Below are 15,000 nucleotides of genomic sequence, written 5' to 3'. Positions count from 1 at the left end.
ATTCAGATGGAGAAGTATGCACGGCAAGCCATCAACGACGGGGTCACGAGCACTGAGGAGCTGTCTATAACCAGAGACTGTGAGCTGTACAGGGCCCTGAACATGCACTACAATAAAGCAAATGATTTTGAGGTAGGCACCAGTCTTTGTTTCTGTGTGTGTGTGAGCCGTTCTGTGGTCCAGGCTGCCTTGAAAATAATGTACCTTTTTGTTGTGGCCGTGACCGGTGGAATCTGGGCATTCCACATCCCTGAATGATGCTAATTAATCTTTTTAGCCCTGGTAGCTGGAGACTTATGGCTCACTAGGACTTGACAGGAGATAAAAGTTTTCACTTTTTTTGATAAGTTTCTTAGCTTCAACTTTTTGAAGTTTGCTTTGGGAGAGACAATAGTGAAAGAAGTCACCTCACAGCTCTTCTGAAGCGCTGTAATTGCATGATCAAACACTTGCAGTTACCTTCCTCTGCTCTCCGTCATTTGATTTATAGAACTAAAATGCATTTGCTTTGTCAAGCTGCAGGATAAAATGACTACTCGAAGTAAATGCTCTCTGTTTTCTGCTGTAACGGGTTTGTGGCTTTGATTAAGATTCCTGTTTACAGGCCAGCCTGGTAGCTCAGCAGACTATTGTTATCATTAACATGCTGACCCTCGGCGATACCACGGGAGAGTGTTTCTCCCTGCTGAGGATGGCAGTTTGCATTGTTCAGGTAGTCAGATGTAATGATGCATTTGAGCAGGGTGTGCACGAGGGGGAGGCTCGAGTAATCCCATCTCTTGGTGAAGTGAAGTGGGAAAGCGATGGTGGTACTAATTATTAATTTTAGTTTTCTTTCCTACACCTTCCACTCAGAGTCACGTTGCATAATAAGCCTCCTCCTGTAGCAACAGTGACATTTGTCGGCATAAGGAGTGTGGTTTCCTGCCTAAAATCCTTCTGAGGGATTTTTAACAGTGCTTGTTTTCACAGCACATAAGTTCAGATGATGCAAAAAAGTCTCTAAGCAAAGACTTTCTTGTCTCTCTTGGCTCCTTCCCCCTCTACTGAGCATACAGATTTTTCTGGGAGAATGGTTGCATGGAAGGGGCAGATGAAGAAAGATGGGAGAAGAGGACGTTCATTGAGGGGTTTGCCATTCATTGCGTCTGACGGCAACATCCAGACTTCATGTTTGGTGTGCCGTGGCCCCCCCGGGCCCTGTGAGGTACTCACACACGCACAAGACAGGAGACTCCCGCCCCTGGGAGGTGGGTCTGCCCGTGTGCCAGGGCATAATAGCTAAATGCAGGAAAAGGAAATACATGAGGAGATAATGACCAACTTTTTTCTGTCAAAGTGTGCTTAAATTCCCTAAAGCTTTTTTTTCTTTTTAATCCAACTTTTCTGTTTGCAGAATGTAGGTTGAAATGTTCTTTGCCCTCAAAAGTTCTCGTATCCTTGATGATTTCAGGCACTTATTACTCCTTTTCAAAACATTAGTTGCAGTGTTAATGTAAATGGATTACTTCAGTGAAGAATTGTGGGGAGCAGATAGGTGTTTTCAGGTAGATAAGAAAATATAAATCTCGTATGTTTAGCACTGCTAGTAATTGCAGTCTCCTCTTCTTGGCCAAGGGGTCTAGCAGCTGGCAGGAAAGGAGCCCCTTGGGTTTTTTCCCCCCATCATGGAGGGAAAGAGATGTTATAAATGGCGATGATTTACAGATTCTTTCACTCAGTGTTTCTTGTCTTATCTATATATGATGTGAATTTCCTAGAGGTTTAAATCTTGGTTTTGCACTGAAGATCCAGCAGTTACGAGATCATTAAACTGTATGGTGCAGTGCCTAATGTAGCCAATGTAACTTTTCCTGATAAATGCCCGGCCCCTCCCCCACAGGCTGCAAAGCAAAAATGACAAATACTGTAATGTTGAAATCGGATCCAAAAGGATTTAGCAAACTGAGCATTTGCCATATTTAGCATCATCAAAGTTCCTTCCTCTCATACTTCAATGATGCTTTGCTGATCTTCTGATTAGTCTGATATGCTGTTTCTCTTAAATCACCTACACTGCTATTCCTAAACTCTCCCCCTTTTATCTCTTCTTGGGTGAAATTTGTGCATATACTTTACTACTCCTAAATTGACTATTAGGAAAAAATGATAAAGCTAAAATGTGCATTTGGTCCATATCAGGCTGTGCCATTGATTTGCTCAGGAATCTGTGATACTGTGTTCCTTTCCCTGCGCATTGCAACTGACAGCTTGTACCAAAGTCAAATAAGATGTTTAACAAACCACATGTCCTATCGTTTTTAGCTTTGCCATTGTACCCTTGTGGCTGTGAGCCAGAGAGAGATATAACGCCTCTTCCAGTGCGATGCAACTTTGCCTGTGTTTTGTGTGCAGATGTGTGTGTATGTGTGTAGCCAGTTCCACATTTCTCTCTCTCGCAGTAGGAGTAGCTGGAGAAACCTGTGCTGAGCTGCACAGAGCAATTTGAAACTGAGTTTTGAAAGAGGGGCGGGAGGGGGAAATATACTATTTTTCTGGTGGAAAGTAGCAGTGCTTCTCTGCTGTGGGGCTGTTCTTCCAGGGAGGGAGAATGTGAGTTGCCCTGGTAAACGAAAGCCACAAATGTCAGTGTCCCAGCATAAATGCTGAAGTTGGTCAGAAAGAGAGGACAGCTTGCTATGCCACTTGATATTTGTCTCCTTCGTGGTGTTGCCATAGGCTTTTGAATGCCAGCTGCAATAATTAAAGTCAGGTATTGCTGTTATGCATTAAAAGGAAAAAAAAAAAATCCCAAATCATTTTGTAACTCTCTTTTTCAAAATCCATCCTAACAGAACATCAGAGCTCACAGTTGTGACTGTGGCAGGATGATTTCAAACAAGGGAGACACCATGCTGTGAGTTAAAATAAAAATATGGTTAAAAACCATAAATATGATTCCTCCCCCTGAATCAGATACTTAAAACAAGCAAAAGAAATTGGCCTGAGGACAATACCTGGATTTTAGCCTTGCTTTGGCTCTCACTCCCCCTCCATCATCCTTATTCCCTGGTATTTTTTTGTAGTTACTGTCATTCTCCATGTATTAACGTCTCTCTGCACGATGCCCGTTCCTTTTCCGCGTGGACATTTAACGACTCAGTCTTAGTTCTGAAGTCTCAGGGTCTCTCTGTGCTAGCGATTTCGCTCTATGCCCTCCTGCCTACTCCTTACACTTGCCATGCTCCTCTGCGTAGTGAGCAAATGAGCACCAAAGCAAGCCCCCACGCATGCCGCCTTTCGGAGCTCAGCCTGCCTGCTGCTTCACGGGAACTCGCCCGATTTTGCAGACGTAGTTATTGAGATTGATCACAATAGTGAAACGTCTGCCAAGCTGCGTTATTTGCACAAATACACTGTGTGTAGTTTTGGTACAGTAGGGCTCGACGCAATGATTGCCTCTTTTCGTAGCGCTAGTTACGGCACGTGTCATCATTTCAAAGGGGGAGAAAACCATTTTTAAGAAGTTTGCTCTGCTTTTGGCAGGGGAAAACCATACTATTGGGAAAAACCTAATTAAGACCAGTTGTACTCAAGTCTTAGCAGAATGTTTAACTTAAGGCACTCTGAATTAGTCCTGTAAAAATCAATGAGATTAGGTAAAACAATCCAAATAACACCACCTATAAAACCTAAGTAATGACCCAGTCACATAAGCGGCCTACGAACCCTTGACATGAATGCTGGCTGCCAAAATTTTCAGAAGTGATGATGGTTTTAGGCCAATTCCATTTTGGGATGCTCAACTGGAGATCTATTAATGAGAGCCACTTTGTCAGGAGGTCCTCGACAGTCCATTCCCTGCAAATGAAATGTGCCCAGCACTGCATCCAAAAATTAAGGCATCCTTAATAATCAAAAATTCTGGCCACTCGTGCTTATTTTAGGAACCTGTATTCCTCCCCGGTTTCATTTACAGGATTCATCTTGAACTGAATTGGTGTTCATCAAAAGGGGAATTAAAGCCTTCAAACCCGATTCTTACTTAAACTAAGGCTACTTACGAGTGGTTTTGCAATACACAGGCACTGTAAAGTACAATTTATAACCACCCTAATGCTCCTTTACACAACCAGAGTGGCTTCAGGGGAAGTGAAAATCAAGTCTGTAACTTGCTGACTTCCATCCTGGAGATTGATCTTTCCATACAAACTGCTCTGCCGTGGCAGTCGCCGCGCTTCTGGTGGTACCAGCAGTGGGCACAGCCAAACGGGACAGTTGTTTGTTTCAGTATTAAAGTCCCCGCATTTTTTCCCTCAGCTGTATACTTCCTTCTTCAAGGGCTTTATTGTTGTAGCGTTTCAACAACGTTCTCAGCATTCTTAAAGACAAAGTCGGAAGGCCGCTGTCTGGTGATCTGCAGCAAGGAGAATAAAGCTGCTTTGGCAGTTTGAGAATAGCAAATGTAACTGTCCTGATTCCTCTGAAGAAAATCTGAAACATAGGTGTCTACATGGAACTTCATTTTCACTTTAAAATCTTGGTTTCAGGAAATTTAATTGATGCCCTCAGGCCTTTCCTTTTTTTTTTTTTTTTTTTTTTTTTTTTTCAAATGTTGAAGAGGCTCTCTTGTGAAACAGCAGAGCTTTCCTTGAAACTGCACAGGAAATGGACCCGGTTTTTAATCAAGTAACAAAATCCACAGCTTGCAATAGAAGATCCGTACATTGCATGTATCAATTAATGCTTATTAATCAGTTTTTGCAGTTAGTTGAACTGCAGATTATAGTTGGAAGCTATTAGGGAGAGAATCGCGAGAAGAATACTGTTGCAGGACTACACTCAGTTTTTCTGTTTGCGTCCTTTAGATTCAAGGTGTTTGTATAATGAAGTTGGCACATTGATATATGATCTATTTTTTAATGTCATTACAATTTTAGTTCCCTCTGCCTTTTTGTCATTGGGTTACATTTAAGCACAGCAAGATCAACTTTAAACTTCCTTACTCAACAGCTTTATTAGTTATAACGTACCATGACCTTTCTCAACATTCTTAAAGAAAAAGATACAGTGTAATGTCACTTTACTTTGCTTATTGTTCTTTGTTGTGGTGAACAAAGCATTTTCTACAGTGGCTATAGCACATAATTATACAGCTTTCAATAGCGGTGTCTTGGCACATATCAAAGTTCAGAAGAGCCTTTAGAAAAAAAAGATGTTTTGTGGCAGCCTAGGGAGGGTCTCATCTTTCCTTCAGAAAATAGTTCAAGGCTCTTCTGTCAAGCTTCCCTACTTAGAGCTTTTTCTCCTCCTGCTTCATAAAGTTTAAAGGGGATTCAGTGGAGTTCTATGATCTATTTCCTTTGAAAGATTGTTCCTTTGCACAGAGAAGTCCTTTGACTTCAAGAGTTCACAGATTCATGTCTTTAGGTATCATATGTCTGACCTTATCAGTTACTCTATTTAATGTAGGAGAAAAAGTCTCAACTCTTTGTGTTTGTCTGTTTTGCCTCTGTGAAATGATTTGGTGAAAAGACCATCCTTTTTAACACACCACTGAGAGGCCGTTTCTGACTGTAACCTACCCTGTGGTTCTTCTAAAAAAAAAAAAAAAAAAAAATTGTCCTTGTGTTTTGTGTATGGATGATTTCACAGTGAGAATAGAATTATACAAGGACAGACACACATAAAAAAATCTTTTGCTCTTTTTTCCTAAATGATCTATTGGCTATTTTGGTGGCTGCTACTCTGGTTCCCCAACAGGCACAACCATTTAACAAACACAGAGATAGCGGCTGGAGTGCTGGGCCAGCAGTAGGTTTTCCCTTGCTTCGACCTACCCCAAAGGCCTTCATAATTAATTGTCCTTCAGAGATGAGGAAAGTTCAGAGACAGTGTGTGTAGCGATGTCTATTGTCTGACATTCAGTTCTCCTTCCCTCAGCTCTTTTTCTTCATTCCACAAAGGGTTATCAATAGGAGCAGGGAGCAAGCTCTCTTCTAACAGCTGCTGGTGGTGGCTGTAGCTTTCTGTGGAAGGTATCATTGTGTTCAGCCATCTATGGATTAAATGGCTGGAAAAGTTCTAACAACCCTTTCAAACGGGCGTGTTTATTTCATCTAGATTACACAGACCTATTTAGCTAATTAAAAACTTTCTCAGAACCCCTTCTCTCCTATTCAAGAGAAGAAAAAAAAATTAAAACACTGCTGTAATTATGAAGAATGGCTGCAATGAAACTTTGGTAAATAAATTAAAAATTTGATCTGCCAGCTTTGATCGAAACGCACCCAAATAAGCACAGGCTTGTTTGTTGAGTTATTCTGAGGTTTTGTTTTGTGGTTTGTTTTTTCTTTCTTAGAGGGAAGGTGCATAGTAAAAAAAGCAGAAAAACCAACATCGGTATGAGCTGTAACAGAAATAAACATTCACCTAATTTTAAAAACTGCCACAGTTCATACTGTCTCTGCTCCTAAGATCAAAGTGCAAAAATGCCAGGCTTTGCTAAACAGATTATTAATATTGCTGTGCCTTCTGCGATTAATCTAGAATCCTCTGTGACACAATTATTAAACTTCATATACAACAGAACAAAATTATATACATGCTTCCTTGTTTTCCCTGATGATACACTAAACAAAGATACGGTGCGGTTAGTAGATAGGCAAGAAGTACAGTCAAATTAGAGCTGTTTATTAACAGTCGTTATGTTACTGCTCCAATTAATTGGGCGAAGCCAAAAAGGACAAATACAATCATTCTTCCACTGAACGGTTTAACTAGCAAATTAGGGAGGTTTTAATAATTTTTTTTCATCTTAAAAAAAAAGGAAAAAGAACTCCACTTTGGACCTTCACCTGCATTCTTCATAAATACATCACATTGCAATGAAAAGGAATAATCATCTAAAATATTTTCTGAGTTCCATCTCCCTTACTGTTAGGAAGGACTGCACAACAATGAAGATGAATTATTATACTGATTAAGTTATTATGCCTGGCATTTTGAAACAGGTTTTCTGTATTTAAGAAGAAACTACATACAAAGTAGATGCAGCTAATACAGTAATGCAAAAAAAAAAAAAAAAAAAAAAGATCATAAAAAATTTAAGTTATTCTTATGAATCTTTCATTAGAAGCAATGAAAAGGGACACTGGTGAAGCCAAGTGCTTTGTTCTTCTGAGCTCCTCTTGTAGGGCCAGATCCTGCAAACAATTACGTACTTGAGCGTTTCTTCTGCGAGAGTCCTGTTGGCGCCTTCAGCATATCTCCTGCTCTTTCACAGTTTGCTCACTTAGGCCTGTGGATTACTACCAGTGTTGTTCTACTTTATCAAACAGATGTTCTCTTTAAAAATTGACAAAAGTCCTGTAAAAAAATATACCACAAAATCACACAGCTGTACAGAGGCGAACACTTGCTTTTATGCAGGAAGAGCTGTTGTGAAATGATTTAAGGCTACTCAGAGCTTTTCAGATTACTCCCCACCGCAAATAACATGTTAAGTACTAAATTGCCCTAAGCGGTGTTTTATTACTGATCAATAAAATAGTAATCTTGTCTTTTAGCGTGGAAAAATATTTTAGTGGGATTTTTCCTGGTTTAGTTCATGGATAGCAGTAAACCAGAAAGCACAACACCAGCACACACACACCCCCCCGAAAAAAAAAAAAAAAAAAAGCAAACCCCATCCTCGTTTGTTTCTAATTTTGCTTTGGGGGAATCCTAGGATTGTTCCAGCTGAATGGTGCAGGGTTTCTGTGCCTGTGTGCATGTGTGCATGTAGTGGTGATGTGCTGTGTTTTGTTTTAGGTGTTTGGGGTTTTTTGTTTTTTGTTCTTTCTTTTACAATTATTTACTGGTACTCATCCTTATTGCCCCATCCTCTTCTCAAACAAAACAACCCCCCTCCAAAAAAAAAAAAAAAACAAACCAACAAAACCAAACCAAAAAAACCAAACCAAAACAAAACTTGGCAAACTCTTCTGACTCTACTGCCATTTCATTTTGCATTCAACAAGGAGTAGTGGGAATTGAAACGTCAACTGGAGATTGAGAAAAGCACCAATTTATAGTGCGTTAGCCTTGCACAATTCAAGATTTCTTTTGCTAGCTGCACACATTATACCCAACATCTCACCACTCTCTTGTGGCAGTTGTGAGGAATGGCTATTCCTTCCCGTGTGTGTACTACAGGCCTCTAAAGACTCTTATTTATTCTCTCCCATGTCACCTTGTGTACAGTCTGGTCTGTGACACTGATGGTGATTATGTCATTATTTTGCTCTGGGGGCTTTGGCACATCTGCAGAGCTGATGCACATCTTCTTTGTTACGCTGGCATACGTCCCATATCGCAAATGCTTCATTAGCCTTACTGCCTGCCTCCTTGCCAGACAAGAATACCCAAATCCAAGCTTCTTTTTGCTCTGGTCTTTTGTGTCTGTGATGAGCCTTTATTCATCTTCCTAGTTCTTCCCTGTTTTCTATTTTTCTATGTAAAGCTGATTTCCAGATGTCCGTCGTTCTCCAAAAACCCATCGTAGATGAGGAGTGAGAAGCAAGGTGAATTTTAACCCATGTCATCCCTCACTTGCATAAAGTCTTATCCCTCACAAGCTGAAATGCTTTTTCATTCATCCTACATGCAGAAAGAGTTCATTAGGCTAGGCAGTTAAATTTTAAAACTTTGAGTTTGGAAAAAAAAAAAAGAGAAAAAAGAAAAGGAAAAGAAACCAGTGATTTCTTTTACCATTTAATAAATCCTAGTTGTGGTAATGGGTAACATGCAAGTTGCACATGTTTCTTACAGGCTTTCTTAATTTCTTTTAGACGACATAGCTAAATTTCTCACTCAGCACTTTCGGAGAAGCAGCATTGTCTAGTCAAGGAGGGGGTTGTTCATGAGACCTGATCGGCTGAAATTTCTTCTATTTTAATGTGTCGCATTAAATGGACATCAGACATATTATACTGTGAAAATTGAGGAAAATTCTAGATCTTCTAAACTTTATCTAAGCTGTTATATATAAATGTCATACCAGAGATATGTGAAATAGTGGGTTAGCTTACTAGCTTTGTAAGATTTTTCCCTCCACATCCCACCCACCCCCCACTTTTTCTCTGTGACACTGAACTAAATTCTGGGCTGGATTCTCAGTTACTGGTGTAAATCAGCTCCAGCAATCATTGCAGCTAATTAATCTGTGCCATCTGAAGAGCTGTCTTTTGTTGTGTTACTATACAGTCGAGTATGTGAATATATGTTAAATGTTAATTGGAAAAAAGTTTTATTTGTTTATTTTAAAACTAAAAATTAAATGCAGACCTGGTTTTGGAGTCACAGAGCCATCACATTTATGGATTTGGGGTGGAGGGGGGCGTTGTTTTTATTTTTGTAAGGCGCACGTGCCAAAAGAGGAGGTCTCAGCCGATACTGTCTCACAGGGCAGGGTCAGGGCTGTGTGACTGACTTTAACAGAAGTCTTACAGATAGGATTGCCTGTCCTGTAGGATTTTGAATAGGTCACCTTCATGCAGAACACTGTTTGATACCTTCAATGTGTTTTAAAATGGACAAGAGTCAGTGTCTCATAATGTGAATAAGCAAAGTGGCATAACCTTTGGAAACCATGGGAGAGGTTTAGCAGCATTGTGACCAGTGCTGGTTTCTGGGCCAGCTTTCTGGGCTCCTGCCCCTTCTCAAAGCAAGTATTCTTAGCTGAGAAAGCAGTGGCAACTTAGATTTGGTGTGGAATGCAGCGGGGACACTGTTTGCAAAGATACTTAAATTTGTAAGGGTGAAATACTGAGACTGTGAGGAAGTAGCAGCAGAATGTTGCAGGGGTCCATGAGGACTCTGGCCTTCACCTGCATGAGAGAAAGAAAACCTGGGAGGTGAAGCAGCCATGGTGCAGTATCCTGCTGAAGTGACATTAATAACAGAAGAAGTGAAGTTAAGAAATACTGTTTGCTCCAAGAGGGAGGGAGTCTGGAGTACTGGATCGCTTTCTGTAGTTACGCAGAGCCCATCACCTGCAGTACCAGAGCGCAGCCGAATTTCGTAGTGCAGAGAAAGAGCCTGACATCTGCCTGACCTGCGAGTGTGGGTGGGCGAGAGGGACAGCCAGAAGGGCTGGCCGAAGGTAATCAACGTATTGGAGATGGTTTCTCCCTGTAGATCTGGAAGGGGCAAGGTTCATCTTTCTTATCTGCAGAGGGGGAAGGTGCGCAGCCGGGCTCTGCCTCGTTTCGTGTGCCACTGGAGGGACTCGTGAATTGCCCTCTGTGGGGGGGCGGTTTCAAGGCTCTAGTGGAAATGTGCAGTCAGAAGAAGCTGTGTCCAGGTGGTGTTCCCGAGCGCTCAAAGATGTGGCCTTGAACTTGTTTCTGTAGTTAATGGAGAGGCTTTGTAGAGAGCAGCCAGGGTGGCATGATCTCTGTTGCTAAGCAGAAAGGCTGCTGCATTGATTGGGACTTAGGGGAGAACGGTGGCATAGACACATAAATGCATTTAAAGCAGTAGTCTACAACTTCAGAAAGTTTTTAGAGGAAAGAGGAGAAATCAACATTGCAAATAAAAGCCCTTTAACTGCTGAGTATCAGTGTTCAGGGGGAAGCCAAAGTGGCTTATCTCATGCAATTGCAGAGAGGGCTGGCTCCATCAGATGAGGCCCAGCCTCGAGGTTATCTAATCCAGCGCCGTCTGGAGTCGCACCATTTCCTTCTGCAAGGGATAAAGAGGAGTCAAACAAGAGGGAACTCAGTCTGTTAGGATGTAAAACTTCATCTTCTGACCTCATAGGCTTGCAAGGCTCACTGGGCCCCAGCAGGTCCTGCACTGAAGCTTGGAACGGGGTGTTTGTAGCTCAGTTTGTCCAGCCACATGACTTGGGGTGAAATAGATGGAGCAATTTATCCCATCACAGTGGGCTCTGGATGCCCATAAAAGTATGGTTACGCTGGGAGGAGGTTCGTCAGAGTTAATTGTGGGGAGCCTGGGCTGGCGGAGCCAGCTTCATTTGCAACATCCCTCACCCATAACCATGCACAATTTCCTTGCCTTGCCCTTACCCTCTGCCATGGGAAAGAGGAAAGGAGGCACCCTGCTGCCAGAGGGCATGCTTACCACCTTCATGACACCCCCAGAAGGACCCCAGTGACTGCTTATTTCCCTGCCAGACTGATTAAACAACACCTGCTTCCCATCCCTCTCTCCAACCACCCTCATCACTCTCCCCACCCCAGCACATGCAAACTGAGGAGGGAGAGGGCACAGTTGGAGCTTTTCAGGGCCAGACACAGAAGACAAAGGTGACTGCAATGCAGAGAGATGGGAAGAGTGTGCGAGGGCAAGCAACACCAATTACAGATGTTTACTAACTGTTACAATGTTTTTATATATATACATAAGATGTGTTCTAGATGTGTAAGTCTTTAATTATCACTTCTATAGTGTTAATGGTTCATCTATGGGGCCAAATTCTGCTGAATGTAAAAAAATCCTTGCATGCTACAAGCTCTGTGAACCAGTTTTCCTCTATATCCATGGTCTAACCAGAAGTTTCTGCCTACCCAGCTCTTTTACACATGGTAATATACCATGAAATCAGAGGACTTACTGCTGGTGAGAGGCATACCTGCTCACCACAGTCCAGGCTGCGCCGCTTGGTCCTTCAGAGTAACTTATCACATTCCCATCTAGCTGATGTGTCCAGGAGAGTACGCAATAACTTCTCTGCTGTTCCTGCAGCAGAGCCAGAATTGGGTGGTCATCCCTGTAGTCACTTTCCTGGGCAGGTTTTCTGTGGGCGCCTCTATGTTCTACCTGCCAGAATTTGGCAGCAGGGTACATAATATGCCGCTTGGCATGGTAGGCAGCCTCTTGTAGCAGATTGCATTTCACCGCAATGGGACTGAGTTAAAGTTAGATTATTCTTGTATGCAAAAGTTTTATTTCTCCTTCAGTTTTTGTATGAGACAGCGTCTGGGGTGTGACAATAACCCCTCCCGTGATTCTTTCTTACATTTCCCAACACACACTAAATGCCCAACTATCATAAGCTGTAGGAGTCTTAGTGATTTTTCCATTCTGCGGTAGTGCCACTGGCGATGCAGTAAGTTAAGGGCAATCAGAGTTTCCATTAGAAGCCTCCACATCTCATGCAGTTCTAATTCATCAGTAAGGCAGAAAAGGAATCTGATAATCATCTCCCCAGTAAAATGCTATTGATGATTTTTGAGAACGGGGAAAGAGAGAACTGAATTTCAAGGTGCAAAAAGATGAAATAAATTGAAAATGGAAAATCTTTTTATTTTGTTTTAGCCCACACTACTCTCAAGTCTTACCAAGTTTTATGCTTGAAAACTAGCACATTAAGGCCGTTGTGTTTGCATGAGAGAGTGGCTGTGTTTGATGGTTAGGCTCATCCCCTGATCCATGGGCACAGCGGTCCCGGGACAGAGATCCCACGGGGCTGCTGGCAATGCCGTGAGGCGTGCGGCGCGGGACGCCTCTCGCGTACTGCAGAATGGGAAGATGGGTGCTAACAGGGAGCACCCCGGGACGCAGGAGGGGGGTTTCAGCCCGAGCGAGCCGTGGACGCGCAGTTGTGTGCCTCCAGCCGGGGCGCGCAGCACCAGCGGCGCTCGGGGCTCCAGCCACGCAGGGAGCCTGCAGAGTACTTCCCAATCTTTACTTGTAGAAAAGCTTAATTGAAATGCAGGCGATTAAATCTAATGTATCATGCAGTATCCATTTTCACTGCACTACCACTTTCACTTCCCCGATATTATCAGGCATCTCAGCAGCCCCACTGTCAGTTTTTTCCTTGTAAGAGCCATGCCCATTCTCTCTCCTCTTTGTGAGCTTGGTGAGGAGATAACAGTAAGCCAGCAGCAGATTACTAGTGCCCCAAACTCTACTTAAGGGATAAGGGATCTCAGCTTCATTTCAAACAAACACTTTAAAAATACATTCTTAAATCATTTGAGGGGCATGTGCTTTCCAGCTTTTTACAAAGAGTAAAAAAGGTACAGTGTAACAGTAAATGCAGTAAGAAACCTGTGTTGTTTTCCTAATTTTTCTCTTTTGATCTGCAGTCAGGCTAATGTTTTTCCCTTCCCAAATGCCAGGCTGAGTGTTGTGTTGTTAACTCTTGTCCCAAAAGGGTGGGCTTCTCCTTGTGTACCACAGTGGGAAAGCAGACCGTCCTCAACAGCCACCCAACTTCTTGTCCATCTTTTTCTCTTTCCAAAAAATCTGTTTCTTAACAGATTTGTACAGCAGGAGTTGTGAGAGGAAACTTGAAGGCAATAAATGCAGACCATGGTGGCACCAGAGAGCTGCTGCTGTAGCCAGGGGGACTGTGACACATGTAGTGGTGGGCAAACTGATGCCCTGCTCTCTAAAAAGGTGGTGGTTGGGAGAAGAGTGTGTTTACTGGAGTGTCCAATAGTTGAGGTATTTTGTATTTGTGTTTTTAAAATAAAAGCATCCTTTCCAACTATTTCCTTCTCCTCATAAGTGATAATGGAAGAGGCATTAGCCTCTCCATCGCCTGAGCCAACCTGTTTTTTTCTGAGGTGTCCAGGATGTTCAGCCAATTGAGTGATCTAATTAGCTGAAAATTGTTAATTTCCTTTACCTTATAAAGCACCTAACACAGAAACTGTTAAATAATGTTAAGTGTCAGACTTAAACTGAGAACATTGGGCCATATGCTGCCATAGCTTTCGCGCCAAAAAGTGTAGCAACTTACTCCAAAACCTGCCTCCAATTCCTGTGTAGAAGCCAAAGCCTCCTGCTTGATATGCTGCCACACCAACTCGCAGCGCTGAGACGGTCCCACGCAGCAGCTCGCTGGGCTCGGGGGAAAAGAGTATATGCGAGAGGGGAGGTGACGGTCTGGATAAGCGTGGCAGGAGCCAGCTCACCAGCGAGGTGTTGCAGACGCTGCCCTTGCGAGCGCAAGGAAAACCGAGGGCAAGGCAGTGCTGCTCGGGGCAGCCTTACCCTGGAACCAGCAGCAGATCTGTGCCTGCAGCTCCTAATTGCACAAGTCCCTAGTCTGCGGAGGGCCCGGCGGGTAGGTGGGTTGCCTTGTAGCTCTCTGTTAAAGCAGTGGGAGGGCACCTGGCTCGGTGGGGTGCACACGAGGAAGGGGCTGGTCCCCATGTCACCAGTCTCCCTGGAAGGCCACAGAGAAGTGGCCTCAGAAACAGTGCGATGCCTCGCTGCGTTACTGCTGGCTTGACCCCAGCGTGGCTCGATGCAGCGTCTTACGGGTAGGGAGAGACCAGGAAGGGCTTGTCCTCAGTAGGTTTTCTAAATGACAGGCTGTGGATAGGGGAATACATATTTAGGTGCTGGCTTGCCCCAAAAGCTTGAGTCTTTCTCACGTGAGGAAGGGTCTCAGGGATATGTGTGTATGATCCACGTGAAGTTTCTCAGGCATCTCCTTTAAGAAGGTTGCATCGTACCCCCAAAGCTCACCTTACTCTGACTTTGGGTGTGGGGAGTACCAATGCACATCTGGTTCATGCTTTGTTTTCTCAGCAGAAATATTTCCCTGAATCTCTTCTGCTGTGGCTGTACCTGTGCTGGTGCAGACTGCTGTGCATACACATTAAAGCTGTCAGACCTGGACCTACCCGTGGTGAGACAGCTCCCCTGGTAGTGGGCTCGCTCATCATCCTGGAGAGGTTCTATATCACTTGCCTAATAGATGCTGTTTATGCCTTAAGAGGCTCCCTGCAGAATCCCTCTCTATAGCCACTGTCTAGATCATCCAACTCAAAGAGTGATCTGGCCTTCCCCCTCTCACCCCCTCCAACCTGTTTACCTCCCGTTACCACGACCTTGCGCTCTGCAACATGAGCAGCCTTCACCAGCTGAAGACCTCTGATCCTAAGTCCACTAGAGATTTTGGCTTTCCTATTTGGCAAGGTGACTTGTTGCCCACCAGGTCAACATGAATAAAGATTTTTTTAAATCCATAAAGTCCTGCAATTGCAAAAAAAA

The 15,000-nt window shown here is 43.3% G+C and overlaps 1 protein-coding gene across 6 annotated transcripts in view; it reads left to right on the top strand.

Moving 5' to 3' along the window:
- The window catches only part of PROX1 (prospero homeobox 1), a 49,773-nt gene that overhangs the window by 21,195 nt on the left and 13,578 nt on the right, over nt 1-15,000 (top strand). For all 6 annotated transcript variants that reach the window (XM_042789582.1, XM_042789583.1, XM_042789584.1 and 3 more), the window contains exon 4: nt 1-132. This exon is cut by the window's left edge and continues 63 nt beyond it. In XM_042789582.1, coding sequence (XP_042645516.1) covers nt 1-132 — 132 coding nt within the window. The remainder of the gene's footprint in view (nt 133-15,000) is intronic.

Source organism: Tyto alba, unplaced genomic scaffold, assembly GCF_018691265.1.
Source record: "Tyto alba isolate M040663 unplaced genomic scaffold, T.alba_DEE_v4.0 Super-Scaffold_16, whole genome shotgun sequence".
NCBI lineage: Eukaryota > Metazoa > Chordata > Aves > Strigiformes > Tytonidae > Tyto > Tyto alba.
This window is presented reverse-complemented; position numbering and strand designations above follow the sequence as displayed.